At 41.9% G+C, this 17378-nt stretch overlaps 3 protein-coding genes across 5 annotated transcripts; 1 reads left to right on the top strand and 2 right to left on the bottom strand.

The window, feature by feature from the left end:
- Positions 1-78: 78 nt before the first annotated feature.
- Positions 79-3675, top strand: LOC111468076 (putative amidase C869.01). The gene is made up of 5 exons (XM_023113124.1): positions 79-648; positions 1395-1609; positions 1695-1934; positions 2965-3163; positions 3242-3675. The coding sequence occupies exons 1-5, from the start codon at positions 79-81 to the stop codon at positions 3596-3598; spliced, it is 1581 nt and encodes a 526-aa protein (XP_022968892.1). The 3' UTR covers positions 3599-3675.
- A 2113-nt stretch (positions 3676-5788) lies between these two features.
- On the bottom strand, positions 5789-10234 carry LOC111468470 (translocase of chloroplast 120, chloroplastic-like). 3 transcript variants are annotated; one of them, XM_023113720.1, is made up of 3 exons: positions 10081-10222; positions 9893-9958; positions 5789-9750 (listed from the first exon to the last, which is right to left on the bottom strand). In XM_023113720.1, exon 3 carries the CDS (start codon positions 9719-9721, stop codon positions 6062-6064), a length of 3660 nt encoding a protein of 1219 aa, XP_022969488.1. In that variant the 5' UTR covers positions 9722-9750; positions 9893-9958; positions 10081-10222; the 3' UTR covers positions 5789-6061. The 3 variants fall into 3 exon arrangements, with proteins under 3 accessions (XP_022969488.1, XP_022969489.1, XP_022969490.1); XM_023113721.1 differs by having other exon boundaries at positions 9893-9961; positions 10081-10221; XM_023113722.1 differs by lacking the exon at positions 9893-9958 and having other exon boundaries at positions 10081-10234.
- Positions 10235-12409: 2175 nt separating this feature from the next.
- Positions 12410-16721, bottom strand: LOC111468473 (U6 small nuclear RNA (adenine-(43)-N(6))-methyltransferase). The gene is made up of 8 exons (XM_023113725.1): positions 16427-16721; positions 15334-15542; positions 14773-15226; positions 14491-14698; positions 14272-14379; positions 14054-14185; positions 13880-13949; positions 12410-12735 (listed from the first exon to the last, which is right to left on the bottom strand). The coding sequence occupies exons 1-8, from the start codon at positions 16642-16644 to the stop codon at positions 12662-12664; spliced, it is 1473 nt and encodes a 490-aa protein (XP_022969493.1). The 5' UTR covers positions 16645-16721; the 3' UTR covers positions 12410-12661.
- Positions 16722-17378: the final 657 nt, after the last annotated feature.

Genomic DNA, 17378 nt, shown 5'->3' with positions numbered 1-17378 from the left:
CTTCATATTTTTAATGTACAACAAAACAGTGCTACAACCAAACCCTCCATTTAAGCTTCTATATATTATCATAAAGCCATGGCTTTTACTTCAGAACTTCCATTGAAGCTCCAACTTCTCACTTCCATGGCCTGCTCCTCCTGGCTTCTGATTATTGTGGCCTTTTGTTTGACGGTGCCACGTTCGGCAGCTGTTCGAGGATTTTCGATCAGAGAAGCCACAGTACCTGACCTCCATCTAGCTTTCAAGCGAAACGAGCTCACGTCGAGGGGCCTTGTCGAGTTCTACATCGGAGAAATTCGCAGACTCAACCCGGTTGTCCATGGTGTCATAGAAATCAACCCAGATGCCTTGCTGCAAGCTTACAAGGCTGACAGAGAGCGTGAGGCTAAGAAGCCTGGATCGCTTTGTGGGCTGCATGGAATCCCAGTTTTATTGAAGGATAGCATTGGGACTAAGGATAAGTTGAACACTACTGCTGGATCGTTCGCGTTGCTTGGCTCTATCGTGCCCCGTGATGCAGGCGTGGTGAAGAGACTAAGAAGGGCTGGAGCCATCATACTGGGAAAGGCTAGCTTGAGTGAATGGGCTGACTTTAGGTCCCTTGCTGCTCCTGCTGGTTTGAGCGCTAGAGGTGGCCAGGGAAAGGTGTGTTGCTTTGATTTTAGGTCCCTACCTTCAATGTTAAGTACAAAAAACGTGTAACAGTCCAAACAAATATTGATCTCTTTGAATTTTTCGTTCTAGACTTCTCCTTAAGGTTTTAAAATGTGTCAATTACGGAGAGGTTTTCATACTCTTATAAGGAATGTTTCATTCCCCTTTCTAACCAACATGGGATCTCACAATCTACACCCCGCTAGCAGATATTGTTCTCTTTGAACTTTCTCTTCTAGGCTTCCCCTCAAGGTTTTAAAACGTGTCCACTATAGAGAAGTTTCCATACCCTTATCTAAGAAATGTTTCATTCCCCTCTCAAACCGACTTAGGATCTCACAATTCACCCTCTACTAGCAAATATTGTTCTCTTTGGACTTTCCCTCGAGGTTTTAAAATGTGTCCACTAGGGAGAGGTTTCCACACCCATATAAGGAATGTTCTATTCTCCTCTCCAACCGATGTGGGATCTTACAATCCACTCCTCTTAGGGGCCAGCATCCTCGTTGGCACATCGCCCAGTGTCTGGCTCTGATACCATGTGTAAACAGTCCAAACCCACCGTTAGCATACATTGTCCTCTTTAGGGTTTCCCTTTCGGGCTTCCCCTCAAGGTTTTAAAACATGTCCACTTGGGAGAGGTTTCCACACCCTTAAGAGCAATGTTTCGTTCCTCTCTCCAACCGATATGAGATCTCACAAAACCGTTTCTTTTGTACAATTTTTTTTTTTTTCAGAATCCATATGTTTTATCAGCATCACCCTGTGGATCCAGCAGTGGACCCTCCATATCAGTTGCAGCAAACATAGCAGCAGTGTCAATAGGAACTGAAACGGACGGCTCTATCCTCTGTCCAGCTAGTTTTAACTCAGTCGTCGGCATCAAACCGACCGTCGGCCTCACCAGTAGAGCAGGTGTCATTCCAGTCTCCCCAAGACAAGACACTATTGGGTGAGCAATCTGGCATCCATATCAGCAAAATATTCTACAGAGACTATAAGAACTGAAACTTTGTAACCTTCACATGTGAAAACAGGCCAATCGGCAGGACAGTGACTGATGCTGTAATAGTTCTTGACACCATTGTAGGATTTGATTACAATGATGCAGCCACCAGAACATCCTCCAAGTATATTCCATACGGTGGCTACAAACAATTCCTCAATGCAAATGGGTTGAAAGGGAAACGATTGGGCATTGTTAGGAACCCTTTTTTCAGCTTCTTCAATGATTCAGCCATCACTCAAGCTTTTGAGGATCATTTCAACATTCTAAAGTAAGAAAACCAACTTCCCTAGCCATGCAAATGCTAATCATTCCATAAACAGGTTCATATTCACTTAAAACAAAAGGCTTGATCCATTAACGTGAGATCTCATATCGATTGGAGAGGGGAACGAAGGATTGTTTGTAAAGGTGTGGAAACTTTTCCCTAATAGACACGTTTTGAAGGGAAGCCCGAAAGGAAAATCCCAAAAAGGACAATATCTGCTAGCGGTGAGCTTGGACTGTTACAAATGATATCAGAACTAGACACCAGACGGTGTGCCAGCAAGGACACTGGGATCCCAAGGGGGTGGATTGTGAGATCCCACATTGGTTTGAGAGGGGAACGAAACATTTCTTATAAGGGTGTGGAAACCTCTCCCTAGTAGACATGTTGGTGGATTGTGAGATCCCACATCGGTTGGAGAGGGGTACGAAACATTGCTTATAAGGTTGTGGAAGACCTCTCCCTAGCAGACGCGTTTTGAAGGGAATCTCCGAAGGGAAAGCCCAAAGAGAACAATATCTGTTAGTGGAGGGTTTGGGCTGTTACAAATGGTATCAGAGCCAAACACCAGGCGATGTGCCAGCAAGAACGTTGGGCTCCAAGGGGGTGGATTGTGAGATCCCACATCAGTTGGAGAGGAGAACAAAACATTGCTTATAAGGGTGTGGAAGCCTCTCCCTAATAGACACGTTGGTGGATTGTGAGATTTCACGTCGGTTGGAGAGGGGAACGAAACATTTCTTATAAGGGTGTAGAAACCTCTCCCTAGTAGACTTGTTTATAAGGGTGTGGAAACCTCTCCCTAGTAGACGTGTTTTAAAACCTTGAAGGGAAGCTGGAAAGAAAGGGAAAACTAAATATGACAATATCGGCTAGCAGTGGACTTGGGCTCTTTCTTACCATTAAAAAAAATCAATTCAACATGAACACAAACAACCTATCTTCTAAAGGAATAGTTTACAAGCCTCTTAACTCAAATTATATTCCATTGTTCTTCTAGTAAACACTAAATCTAACATTGTTGAAACTGAAGGCAAGGTGGTGCAGTTTTGGTAGACAACCTAGAGATAGCAAATATAGATATCATCTTAAACGTGACTGCAAGTGGAGAAGCAGCGGCATTGCTAGCAGAATTCAAACAATCATTGAATGAGTACCTGAAAGAGCTGGTGGCTTCCCCTGTTCGAAGTTTGGCCGACATAATCGCCTTCGATAACGCAAATCCAGATCAGGTAACACAATATTCAATCCATTGTTCATCGCATAGTAATCGCATTCATTCGGAATCGATTCGAATCATGGTTGTGCAGGAACTGCTCGACGTTTTCGGCCAGGAGATTTTTCTCGCGGCCGAAGCCACAAATGGGATCGGCGACGTGCAGAAGGCGGCTCTGTTGAACTTGGCGAAGCTGACGAAGGATGGGTTCGAGAAAGTGGTGGAGGAGGAGCGATTGGATGCGGTGGTGACGCCAGGTCCCGCCATAGCTACGGTGCTTGCAATTGGGGGATTTCCGGGAATCAATGTTCCGGCGGGGTACGACGGCGGAGGAGTTCCATTTGGGATTAACTTTGGAGGGTTGAAGGGTTCAGAGCCGAAGCTGATTGAGGTTGCTTATGCGTTCGAGCAGGCCACTCTGATAAGAAAGCCTCCTTCCTTCAAGCCTTGAAGTGAATCAAATTACAACTTCTTCATCAATTGAGCTGTGTGTTAAGATATTGGAATTAATTGGCATTTTAGCTATTGAACTACCATGTGTTGCAATGATTTAACTTAATTTAAACAAAATTCTTCGTTTTCTCATATTATGTGACCAAAAGTAGGTTATTTTGTGTTCGTTGAGGCCTCCCAATCCACCCTCTACGAGGTATAGCGTTTTTGTTGGCACTCGTTCCTCTCCCCAATCGATGTGGGACCCCCCAATCCACACCCTTCGCAGTACAACGTCCTTGTTGACACACTGCTTCGTGTCCACCCCCTTCAGGACTCAGCCTCCTCGTTGCCACATTGCTCGAAACCTGGCTTTGATACCATTTGTATCGACACTAAGCCCACCGCTAGCAAATATTGTCTTCTTTCGGTTTTCTTGGCTTTGATACCATTTGTAACGACTCTAAGCCCACCGCTAGCAAATATTGTCTTCTTTCGGCTTTCTTCTTCAAGCTTCCCCTCAAAAGTTTAGAACATGTCTAGGGAGAAGTTTCCACACTCTTATAAAGAATGCTTCATGTGAGATCTCACAGAATCACTTAGTGTAATGGCTAGTAACATTTAAAATATACTATATAGGAGAAGGAAAAAAAACGTGTAACACCGGGCACTATTCAGTAGAGGAGCATTGCATCTTACATCGTTCAAACATGCATTCATTAGACACAAGATGCAACTTACATAAAAAAATGTGTCATTGACTCGTTCATAAAGTGCTACTATGTTTGTAGGACTTAACATTCAACCGTTACGCTAAACAAATGTAAGTCATGATTTTGCGCTATAACACTTGGTTGCCATAAGTAATCAACATAGCTTCCTTTTCTTATACATAAAGATGAAAAGGAAATAAATATATACTATCTTTTATAGATAAAAACCACGTTCACTCTGGACTTAAATTTATTGACTATTTTCATGTTGTAGTATCAATCAATAAGCTAGCTCCAGAGACCGATCCTAGTACAGTTCGACTCAATAATTTTAAAAAACGAATGATAAACAATAGCTTCTCCTGAAAATAACTCGACTCAATAATTTTAAAAAACGAATGATAAACTATAACTTCTCCTGAAAATAACTCGACCCAATAATTCGTTTGCAAATGATCATTGAAAGTAACTCGACTCAAAATTTCAATCATGACAAGAATACTACAAATAATTCGATTAAGGAAACAAACAAAAGTCCCTAGGATCAGACCAACAACATCAAGCTAGAAGTGATGTGGACGCTTTTGAACAGTACATACATTGGCAGGTAGCAGGCAGGCACACTCTAAATGGAAGTTTATAATAATGAATCTGAAGAGAAGGGAAGAGAAGATGCCTGTTGATCAAAGCTGAATCAAACAAAGCAGCTACGACAAGGGCACATCAGCTACCACCTTCTTCAGTGGCCACACAGCCGCTAGTGTATCTCAGCTGGCCACTGAAACTGACTCAAACACACAGCACCTGAAACAACCGACCAGTTTGACAGCAATTACTCACCTGTCTCATATACAAGTTTGGAAGGGAGCAATCAATCACCTGCACTAGCTAGATCCTAGATCGTGTGACTCCAATAATAATCTAGAGAGGTAAACGGCCTAAGTCTACTACGAGCAAATATTATCCTCTTTGAGCTTTCTCTTTCGAGTTTCCCCTCAAAGTTTTTAAAACACGTCTGATAATGAGAGATTTCTACATCCTTATAAAGAATGCTTCGTTCTCCCTCTCAACCGATGTGGATACCTCTCCCTAGCAGACGCGTTTTAAAAACTTTAAAGGGAAGCCCGAAAGGAAATGCCCAAAGAGGACACAATATCTGCTAGCGATGAACTTGTGCTGTTACACGAGATTTATCCTCAATTGAATCATCAATCGACATTGTATGAGCAAAGTTTGCAAATTTGTGGACTAATCAGAGCATCATGACATCCAAAAACATGGATTATCATCAGTAACAAACAGTTCAAACTTCGATGTGCCAAGCTGAAATGGCTCGACATGGGCTACAAAGATTTGGTCGTTTCAGAGTTTATCTTCGATGTGCCAAGCTGAAATGGCATCGGTTTCTTTCCAACATTCAAAAGAAAGATGAACATTACACCCAATACCAAGCAAACGGAGCAGAGTAATGGAACATAGTAGCGTGTACCGTGTGATGCCAGTGAAACTCAACTCCAGAAAATATATATTTTGCATAAAAGCATGACTTAATTTAACAAGAAACACAACTTGAGCAGAACAAAAATACCAAATATCCTATCGAACAACAATACCTAAAAGCACTACAGAAGGAGAAAGCTTGTGGGAGGAGAAGAGCTTAGAATCACTTACATTTTTGAAGCTAAACGGTATGAGACTGCCACTTAAAAAACGTCATTATTACCTATATTGCAAAAATTCAGCTGCATCTGTAACCTAAATTCATTCCATCATTGTTCATCCTGCCAGTGTTGATAACAACCCAGAAGCTTTCTGAATAGAGGAAGGAGACCAACAAGAGCTAACTGAAGCTGTTCCGAGCTGTTTAACCGAACGCTGACTTGCCCTGCCCCCCTGTTATTCAAATTCATACGAGCAATCAGGTTTGTCGATCGTCCAATGGGAACTTGAGATTGTATGTTGCAACCAATAGCAAGATCTCCATGCCAATCCATAATCGATAGCCCAAGAGTCGAAAGGGAACGACCCAACGGATAATCTTTATCTCTCAATTGAGCCTCCAGGCTGCCACCATAAGCTACATCTCCCCTACCAGTCATTGCACCCCCAGTCACAACTAAACGAAATCGCTTATTAGCAATCAATTTATCTTCAACTTTGAATCCTGCAGACAAGGCATCGCCTAATAGGGCAAATGACAGACCAGCAATTGCCTTGTTCTTCCTAAAATTAATAAATGTTGTCTCACCACGTAATGTATAGGCCAAATCCTTCCCAACGGTCTGCATATCAAAACCGACAGAAGACGCTTTAGTTTCGCCATGCTTTATCGTACTACTCATCTCGATTTGAACATTTGCATCCTTCTTATCCTTGGTAACTTGACCACTAAAAGAGATGGGTATTGTGTCTTTGACGACGAACAACTTCTCTGCATTTATACCTTCATAACCAACATCATGATCCCATCCATGTGTTTCGAGTACAGGCCTTATTAGCCATTGGTTAGAGGAATCGAGATAACGATACCGGTGAGTGGGATTATCAGAATCAAAGGAAGCAGGTAACGCCAAATCAGGCATGGGAACTGGTACTGATGCAGCAGCACCACTATCTTCTTCTACATTATCACTAGAGTTGCTAGGTCGATCTTTTGCCTCGGCAGCCATTTTCTTCAACATCTTCCTCCTCATTTTCTCTTCTTTTAGTTGCTTCTTCATAAAAAGTTTTTCCCTGTATTCCAACTCATCAAAGTAGGCCTTCTTCTGTTCTTTGGAGAGCTTCTCCACCTGTGCTTTTTTCAATCGTTTAAAAGGTGGCAATTCATCATATTCAGATTCATTTTCAGAATCTGACGATTCATCAAGGTCATCCTCAAGACCATCATCATCAGCAAATTGTTCCTCTGGCAGTTTCACTTGAGGTCTGGATTGAAGAAGGGAAGAAAGAAGGAACGGTAAAGGAGGTGACTTCGACCGAGGAGTAAATGGCCTCCCAGGTGGACTATCTTGCAACTTCAGAAGAGTGTTAGCTTCGGCCAAAATCTTCGAGGCAAAAGAGAGCAATAACAAATGAGGTTTCCAAACCTGGCCATTTGGCAATACCCTTTGCCCAGCTCTGTTCGTTCTACAAGCAGAGTGATTCTCCACTAATGAGACGGGGTTCATAAGACGCATATCCCCTGCAGCCTGGCGTATGGCTTGCTGTACAACATGAGATCGCTGAGTAACGAACATATCGTAACTAGAAGCAGTGCCATTTGGACCATCAGGTGGAGCAGATGCTGCATGAGTAAGAACTACAATTGCATTGAACCATATAGATGGTCCAAATATTTCAGTAATTGTACGCAAGAGAGGCATGTCACTGAAATCTCGGCTTTGCATGTCCAGCCTATCAAGATACAAAACAATATCTGGAGGCGTCTTCTTTATAAAATTTTTAACAGAGAGAAGGATCTTCTCATTCTGGCGCTGGTCTGACCAAGAGGTAAGAAGGCCAGGAGTGTCGATGACCCGTACTTTGATCCCCTGCACAGTTCCCACAACATCTTGAACCTTTTTTGTGCCCATTTGAAAAGCATCAGTACTGAATTTAACTTCATCAAATATGGAGTTGATGGTAGCGCTTTTACCCACACCTGTCTTTCCAAGAACCATGATCGTACAAGAGAAATCAAGCGGTTCCTGCCCAGAAGCCTCCAGTTGCTCTGCCATGGCACTGGCACGGTCAAAGCTGAAGGCACCAACCCGACCTCCATTTCTTCCTCGAAGTTGCTCAGCTAATCCAAGACGGTATAGAACTTGTGCCACAACAACATTGTGTGGAGTTTGCCCAAGCCTATGTGCAAGACGCAAAAATTTCACTCTTATCATCTGGAGTTGCTCACGAGTATCGTCATTTTCCTCAGCATCCCCATTAACATGATCATCAATTTGTTGCAATTGAACATGAGATACAGTACCGTTTACTCGAGGTGGCTGCACCACCCGAGGGGCAGGTTCCAACAATGGAGCAGCCCGCCCAAGACCAGCTGGATGGGCAGGAGGAGTGGGATTTGTAGATTTTCCAGATGATGAAGCAATGATTGATGAAGGTTGAATCTCTGGATCCCTTTTCACTTGGGTTCTGTCCTGTCCAACCTTATCTTTACTCTCTGTCTTTTCAAGCCCTCCCGTGTCGAGGCCATTATTGGAACTATCGACAGGATGCTGTTGTCTTAATGTATTATCTTCCTTCACAGTCACATCACTTTCACCACCCTGGGTCTTCTCAATTTTCTCATCTGCTATCTTTTCAGAAGCTGAGATATCCTTAACCGTCTCCAGAGAAATTCGATTTTCACCCACAGGTTCATGTTGATCAACAGAAGTAGTACCATTCAAACCCCGAGATTCTCTCAACTGCACTTCTGTGTCTTTCCCAGTAGAAGCATCTTGCACTTCCTCAGAGCTTCCTTCATCTTTATTATCATCGTTCTTAGGATCGATACCAGTTGCAGCCATTTTTATTTCTTCACTCTCATTGTCAGGCAGTTCTAGATCAACATGAGGAGAATCATCCCTTAGCTCAGAATTCACATAATCTTGATTGTCCAAATCAAGGACAGTGGGTGCAACTAATGGCTTCTCGGTGTTCTCAACATGATCTCTAGACTCTGTAACTAAGCTTTTCTCATCCAATTCTATGCCTTCGCTGTTTTCAGTCAGAATCTCACTGGAAGAATTCAGGTTAGTCCCACCAACCATATCGGCAGTCTTCACCCGTTCATCATCCGAAGGTGGAGTCACATGCAAAACGTCACTATTTTCCTTTTCTGACTTCATACTCGACAAACCGTATTTCAAATCATCCTCATCCCCACCCTTCAGCACTTCAACCTCCGGGCTAGCACCGTTCTCCAATGTCTCCTTTCTCAAATCATCTCTACCGCAGTCCAACTCATTATCCTTCCTCTCATTCAACTCAGAGGTCACTGCTTCCTCTTCAATTCCTCTTTCATCAATCTTAGAAGCCACAACTACATTGTCGAACAATTTCTCGCCCAAGTCTTCCTTCTCCTTTTCAGAATTCACATCTTGCTCATCCACCACCGTGTTTTCATCGACCCCACTAGAAGCCTCCATTGCCTCTTCAAACTTCTCTTCATCGTGCACACTACTAGGGCGGTCCAAAATTACTGCAGATACAAAATCATTGACTTCTTCTTCTCCAACATCACCATTCACCGAACCATATCTCGGACTCTGCTCTAGTAAATGCTCTTTCCCATCTAAAGCCTCCTCAAAAACATCTTCCCCTTCCAAATCCCTAGATTCGTGAGCACCAAGTACAACTGTTTCATCTACACAATACGATGAAACACCATCTTCCCCAAATTTCTTCTCTCCATCGTCCAAGCCATGAGCAATCTTAACCCCATTTTCCATCACAAATCTAGAACCTCAGCCTCAAAGTCCTACATGCACCAAAACCAAAAATCCGCATCAAACCAAAGACAACAACAATCAGAGAATCCACCACAAACTCAAAATTCAAAAAACCAAAAAAATCGAAAACCCTAGTGCCTAAATCCAGAAATGGACAAGTATTCCACATACTTAATATCGAAAACCCGCAACAAAAACGCCCAATCCTGCGTCCTACTAATTCAAAGCCATTAGATCCTTCTTGAGCAACAATGTTTCGAACAGGATTTCACATGAATCAAACCAAAAGCAGATGAGCCCAAAAGAAAAACAAACCACGAACATCAAATATCTAATCAACAAAAACATAAGAAACTCACCAGATTTTGAAAGGTGGGAAAGAGAGAGAAATCTTTTAGGTAGAGAAAAAGGTTCTTAGAGAGAGAAAAACGAGTCTGTGATTGTTCCAAGTTTATTAAGAAAGGAGGAAGAGAATCCTTAATCTTCCTTCTCCATTGCTTATCTAACTCGGTATATCAAAAATATGAAGAAATTAGAGACATAGACTCCAATCGACGGCTGAAATTTTATCACAGTATTTTAATCGGACGGTGGAAAAGGGAGGATTATATCGCAAAGCGTGATGACGTGGACATGACGGTTGAAAAAGATTGCCTGTTCCGGTCCTAGATCAAGCAGCGTTCAATTGTTCACGTGGGGAGAATCTGGGCCGTTCGTGGATTGTTTGGTATTCAAATTGAACGGTGATCCGTTCGTGGATTTCCACGGGTGTTTCACGTGGCTGATACTTGAATACCTTTTTGGGAAATAGATTTGGTGGAATGAACCCTTCGAGGGCATTTCTGGTTGAAAAGTTAGCATTTTACGTGTCAATTTTTTTTCTTTTTCTTCATTGAAATAATTATTTGTTTTTAAAAAATAGAAATATTATCGTTTTAAAGTTTCATTTCCGATATTAACCTCTTTAGGCTTCCACGTCCTACTAGATAAATGTTTCCACTCCCTTGTTATGAGTAATGTTTCGTTCCCTAGTTATGTGAGATCTCACAATCTACTCCCTAAAGGGCCCAGCATCCTCGCTGGCACACTACTCGATGTTTTACTCTGATATTATTTGTAACATCTAAGCCCACCATTTGTTCTCCTCTCGGACCGATGTGAGATCCCACAATCCACCCCTTTGAGTGCCCAGCGTCCTCGCTGGCACACCACCCCGTGTTTGATACCATTTATAATAGCTCAAGCACACCGCTAGTAGATATTGATCTCTTTGGGTTTTTCGGGCTTCCCCTCAAGGTTCTAAAACTCGTCTACTAGAGAAAAGTTTCTACACCCTTATAAGAAATGTTTTGTTTCCCTCTCCTACCGATGTGAGATCTCACAACATAACTTCGATTAACTTGAATATAGTGTACCAACACGAATTATTTTGACAATAAACCCTAGAATTAGGTCAATTCACTGATGTATCGAGTCAATACTATTTGAACGAGAGGTGTAGTTTCTAAAAATATCAAATATAGAATCGTGCTATCGAATAATAATTCCAATCAACTTTATATATCAATCGTGAAACATTAATGTTCAAGACAAAAAGGGGTGTTTGGCCTTTAATGAAATGTTAGGTTTAGGATAAAACTAATCCATAAGAAAACGTAATATGACACGTTTTGACCATCTTTTCATGCACCAACCTCTCGACTACCTTTCCATTACTATGTTAGTAAAACATCAATATCACATGTTTCTATCACACAATAACGTAACTTTTAAAAAAACCATACTTAAAAGAGTCACTGTTCCGTCGCATCCTATTAGCATCAATTATACGTATTGCTCAACAAAAATTTAGACTCAAAGTCGTGTCTCGTTAACAACGGGACAAGTCGACTAAAATCTGTAAAGGCAAAACGGGAAACGAAATATTATCCTCCAAAGCCTCACTTATATAACGGGATAAAAAATTTGGAGGTAGTTTTAGCAAACCCACCAAAAGAAAAAATTTTAACAAGCTAAACTATACTAGCATTAAAATAAAAAAAATCTTTGATCTTACGCGAAGGTTTCAAAACTATTTTTGAAGTAAAAATTTATTAGAATATCGAACAAAAATTGAGACTTAAAACCATGCGACATAACATGTCCTATCACGTTGTTTCAAGTCTCAACTTTTATCTTAAATTTCTAGCAAATTTCTACTCTTAAAAATAGTTTTGAGACGTTTATAAAAGATCAAGAACAATAATGTAACTTCGAAAATAGTATGAAAACGATAAATTTCTGGAGTATTCTTTTTTGTAATATAGCCCTTATAAACTTAGGCTGAAGATCCATAGACTTGATGAGACCCACCTACCAAAATACAAACAGAAACCAGTTGAGGTATATGTTGAACTAATACAAGAACCGTGAAAACATCGAAGCATCGTCACGTCGAGCCGATGCAGACAGCAGGACAGAGGGTACAAAGTGAAACAAAGGGGCAGAAATGAGGATGAGTATAACAAAGAAACAGTAATTCTAGCAGAAATGTGGGTCGAGCCGATATGTGAAGGGTATGACGAGGGGCTGACTTTGGTACGAGCCAGGGCTATGTATTGAAAACAAACTAGTAATGATACAATGGTAGTTTCAAGACGTCCCTACTACAAATCCATGACTGTTCTAGCAGAAGACCAGAATTCAAGCTTTTCAAAAGATACAAAAATAACTAGATTTGTTGAGTGTCACAAGGGCGGAGCTAAGAAGTTCGTAAGGATCAAAATTGTACCTACTAACTTTTTGTATAAACGATCTTTTAACTTACTCTCGTTTGCTCCGACCCTGCGAAGTGTGCAATACAAGTGTCGTGTTGTGCAGCTTCCACATAAATAGGATCTGTTTATAGGTTATACGACTGTATCCTCGAGTTCTAAGGATTGTTCGAGGCAGAAGGATCTCCTATAACACCTTTTCTTTACAAGATTCAGCTTTCAGGAATTCCTCTAATCGGTGGAAAATCTGTGAGAATGAGCCTGCAAGGGACCATGGTCATACTACTGTTTCATTTGGATCACACATAGTATTGAAAAAATTAGCAGGGTCGTTTTCTCTCTAATTCCTAATAACAATGCTTAGTTGTAATAGCCCAAGCCTACCGCTAGCAGATATTGTTCTCCTTGAGCTTTCCCTTCTAGAATTTCTCTTCTGGGCTTCCCCTAAAGATTTTAAAACGTGTCTACTAGGGAGAGGTTTCCACATCCTTATAAGTAATGCTTCGTTCTCCTCTCTAACCAATGTGGGATCTCACAATCCACCCCCCTTGAGGGCCAGCGTCCTTGCTGGCACACCTTGCAGTGCCTGGCTCGGATATCATTTGTCACAACTCAAGCACATCGCTAGCAGATACTGTCCTCTTTGGCCTTTCCCTTCTGGGCTTCCCCTCAAGGTTTTAGAACGCGTCTACTAGGGAGAGGTTTTCACATCCTTATAAGTAATGCTTCGTTCTTCTCTCCAACCAATGTGGGATCTCACAATCCTCCCCCCTTGGGGCCCAGCGTCCTCGCTAGCACACTGCCCGATGTCTAGCTCTAATACCATTTGTAAAAGTTCAAGTCCATCATCGCAAGCAGATATTGTCCTCTTTGGGCTTTCACTTCTAGTCTTCCCCTCAAGGTTTTAAAACGCGTCTATTAGGGAGAGGTTTCCACATCCTTATAAATAATGTTTCGCTCTCCTCTCCAACCAATGTGGGATCTCACATTAGTGTTGTGTGAGAGTATGATGTATTGGGAATATTAGTAGGGTATTAGTACGGGTATAGTGGCAATTAGCTAAGAGTCTTGGTTATAAATAGAGGTAGTCACAAATCTTAGAGTGGGAGGTCATACTTCGGTGAAATCAGTCCATTGTAGGTGGCTTGCACAAGAGACATAGCCCTTCTCGAAAGGCTATTCATATTATGCATTGCAATATAGTTTTATTTTTGTGTTTCGTGCGTTTTCCGTGTGTTCGAGATCCTAACATGTTGATCCTTGTGCAAATATTCGAGCCAAACGTGTGGAAGAGAGTATAAAATGAAAATAGACTCGAAAGATTAAATCTACACCAACCCAAGAGCTGGAGAAGTCCACAGAAACAATAATCAAAAGAAAGATCTAAGGCATGAGTGAGTAGTACCTGAAGAAGGACTACTCTTATGATGCAAGGAGCCTTTCACAAGAAGCGTGCCAGGGATCTGTTGAAAGACCTATAACAAAGAAAATTGCCCCAATAAAAAAGTATGGGCCAAACTTTAACTCCTAAGCATTAGTGATGAAGCTGCATAACCACAAAATGACAAGCGGGAGATACCGAAACTCGAAAACACAGATCAGTTGAGGGTTGAGGCTCGGATTTTTCCACAGGTACTCCACTGGCACCTTTGTCGACTTCATATGCCCCATTCTCGAGAATTGCTCGGCAGTGATCGTTAGATGCAGTAACCTACCAAAACATGTGTGGTAACAGACCTTGTAAGCATGATATGATCACTTGCAAAGATGAAAGAGAAGCCAAGTTAACAACCATACATCTACTGTAAATGAAGAAGTGTTCAGTTTACAAGAAGCTCCACCCGCGCTAAGAAAACGTTCGACTGATTGCAGTATACTCATGGCACTGACTTGTGGAAGGAGGCCCTGACAACAGAAAGATATCAAAACTGAGCTACATGGGAAATATTTGATCGACAAATCTGAAATGTGTATAAGCCGAACATGAAAATTAAAAAAGCTCAAACGTTTATCCACCTCGAGCATGAAAGACGAAACGCTCTTGTTAGTGACGTGCGGAGATATAATCTTCCGTCCTGCAGGCATAAAAGACCAAGCAAGTCCCCACCGGCAAGTTTGGCCTTGGACGAATTCTGTAGTCTTGACAACCGTCACTCCGACTTTCCAAAGTTTAGATATCAGGAAGCTGAGGTTTGATTTCTTCCCAATCATTGAAGTATACCACCTGCAAAGATCAATGAAGATAAGATTCCTAAAAGGAGTATTGAAGAATCAGAGGCCATTTTGCAGTAGAAATACCGGAAAGTTTGCTTCAAGACAATGCTGTCTTCGATCATACGACTGATAAATGCCCTCTCCCCGCCCGGACAAACCATCTCTTGTGGAGTTCCACCACAAGCAGTCTTTGGATTCAATCCCGCTTCATCCATACTCTCAAAAAAAGGAGGATTGCACATGCAAAAGTCAAACTCCTCACCATCTTTGACAACACCAAGAAGAATGGGAGGACCATGATATCGCTTCTCCGAGTGGATCGTCTCCTTTGACGAGGATGAGGGCGGGGATGGCCCTACTTCCCTACCGTCCATACCATTCATAATCTTGCGTTCATTATCAACAGCTACATTACTACGTAATTCTGTCGTAAGACCGTCTAAGGTATCATCTACCTTTCTAATTTCAATAAGTTCAGAAACATGTGGATTACTTTTGACATTTCTTTCAGCCCACTCTAGAGCTACATCCGTCACATCTGCACAAAGCCGAGTGGAACCGAAAACCTGGTCATTGTTAAACATACAAATCAATGGAGAACATAGAAGTTTAAGAACAAAAGCAACTATATGGTAAGGAAGTCACCTGTCCCGACGAAACTCCACCCAAGAAGAGAGGCACCAAGAAGAGGGTAAATGCAATTTGCCCCCGTTCCTATGTCAAAACCTCTTACATTACTACCTCTATCCCTATTTGCCTTTGCAACGACATCAGATGACAAAAGATCTTCAAGCCAATGGATATAATTTGATCTATTGGGTACTGTTGGGCAGAGCTGTCCATCAGGAATCCACCTGATATGTAAAAATCTATAAAGACATCCGAATTGGACAAAAAAAAAAACATTTTCATATTGTTGGTCCTCTTGAACATATTGACATGGATTTATATTGACATGGATTTGGATTGTATTGATCCCCCTCGATGTTGAGGATTGTTGGGAGGGAGTCCCACGTTGGCTAATTTAGGGGATGATCATGAGTTTATAAGTAAGGAATACATCTCCATTGGTATGAGGCCTTTTGGGAAGCCCAAAGCAAAGCCATGAGAGCTTATGCTCAAAGTGGATAATGTCATATCATTGTGGAGAGTCGTAGTTTCTAACATGGTATCAGAGCCATGTCAATAGAATCCTCAAGTGTCGAACAAAGAAATTGCTAGCCTCGACGGGTAGTCAAAAGTGACTCATGTGTCAAACTAAGGGTGTGATTTGTTCGAGGGCTCCAGAGAAAGGAGTTGAGCCTCAATTAAGGGGAGGCCAAGGCTACATAGACCTCAAGGGAGGCTCTATGGTGTACTTTGTTCGAGGGAAGGATTGTTGGGAGGGAGTTCAACATTGGCTAATTTAGAGAATGATCATGGGTTTATAAGTAAGGAATACGTCGTGTTCGTGTTTCCTAACATATGATGGATGGCTAAATTGCATCACATAATCACTTCAAAAGGGATAAAACTCGCCATTAATCCTATAAAATCCTACCAAAAAGTTAAATGCAGCCAGAGGAAGCCAACCCCTTCTCTCCCCATTAAAATTTTCATCAGAGCCTTGCAATAATGGAAGTTCAAATTTAACTAAGCCCACAAGTTCGAAGCAGAAAAGAGAACTAAAGAAAGCAAAACAGCACAATTCTCATATCGACAGAAACTCGAACCAACAGCTATGGGGAAGGAGTGATACCAGTGAAGGGCGTGGTCGTGGAGAAGCAAAACCCGGGTAAGTTCACGGGTGGCGTTGAAGTCGGTCCAGTCGATTCTGGGTCGGGGCTCAAGGAAGACGAAGGGTTGGAAGGAAGGGTATAGAGAGGCTAAGAGAGCAAAATCTGGTGGATTTTCAGCGTATTTGTTTCTGGGATGGATTGTGGCTGCCTCTCTCGTCTTCCTCTTCTTTCTCGTCATCGCCTAATTTCGCAGCCCTCAGGGCTCTGTGTCTTGTTCGGTGTTCGTTCCTACGCTGTTATACAGGGACCCAACAAACGCTTGGTTAAATCTTCCTAAAATTTTACCAAGCTCGGTTCACATCGTTGTCAAAAATTTTAGATGGATTAGATTCGATGACTCGAATAAATTTAAATTATTTTAGATTCTAACTTAATCCAAAATGTTGAGTTGGGTTATCGAGTTGTTAAACTATATATTTTAGTATTTTTTTTTTAAAAAAGTTATATCAATTGGGTGGTGGGAGTGGAAAAGGGAGTAGCGTGCAACTATGAGCAACTATGCAATGCGGTGGCTGAGTGATGATAAGAGTAGCGTGGTGAGCTAGTGGTGTGGTGTGTGTGATAGCGAGGGGTTGTGCGATGTGGGTAACTACAATAGGTGGTGCAACAACGATATGCTATGGACTTGTCAGGTGTGTGATGTGGAAGCTCCAACTGAGAGCAAGAACAGCGTAGCAAGCGAGCAACATGGTGGTGTGTGACTACAATAAGCAATGTAGCGTGTGATGTGGTGGATGAACCTATGTAGATTCAGGTTGAACCCTATTTTTTTTTTACTCAAAAATTGAATCGATTCAGTTTTAGAGAAATAACTCAACTCAACCCTTATAAAGAATGATTCACTCCCTTTGAGGCTAACTTCCTCACTGGTATACCGCCCGAAACCTAACTAATGTGGGATCTCACAATCCA

This window comes from Cucurbita maxima, unplaced genomic scaffold (genome assembly GCF_002738345.1).
Source record: "Cucurbita maxima cultivar Rimu unplaced genomic scaffold, Cmax_1.0 Cma_Scf00036, whole genome shotgun sequence".
Classification (NCBI taxonomy): Eukaryota; Viridiplantae; Streptophyta; class Magnoliopsida; order Cucurbitales; family Cucurbitaceae; genus Cucurbita; species Cucurbita maxima.
The sequence above is the reverse complement of the archived record's forward strand: the minus strand, read 5'-3'. Positions and strand labels throughout refer to the sequence as shown.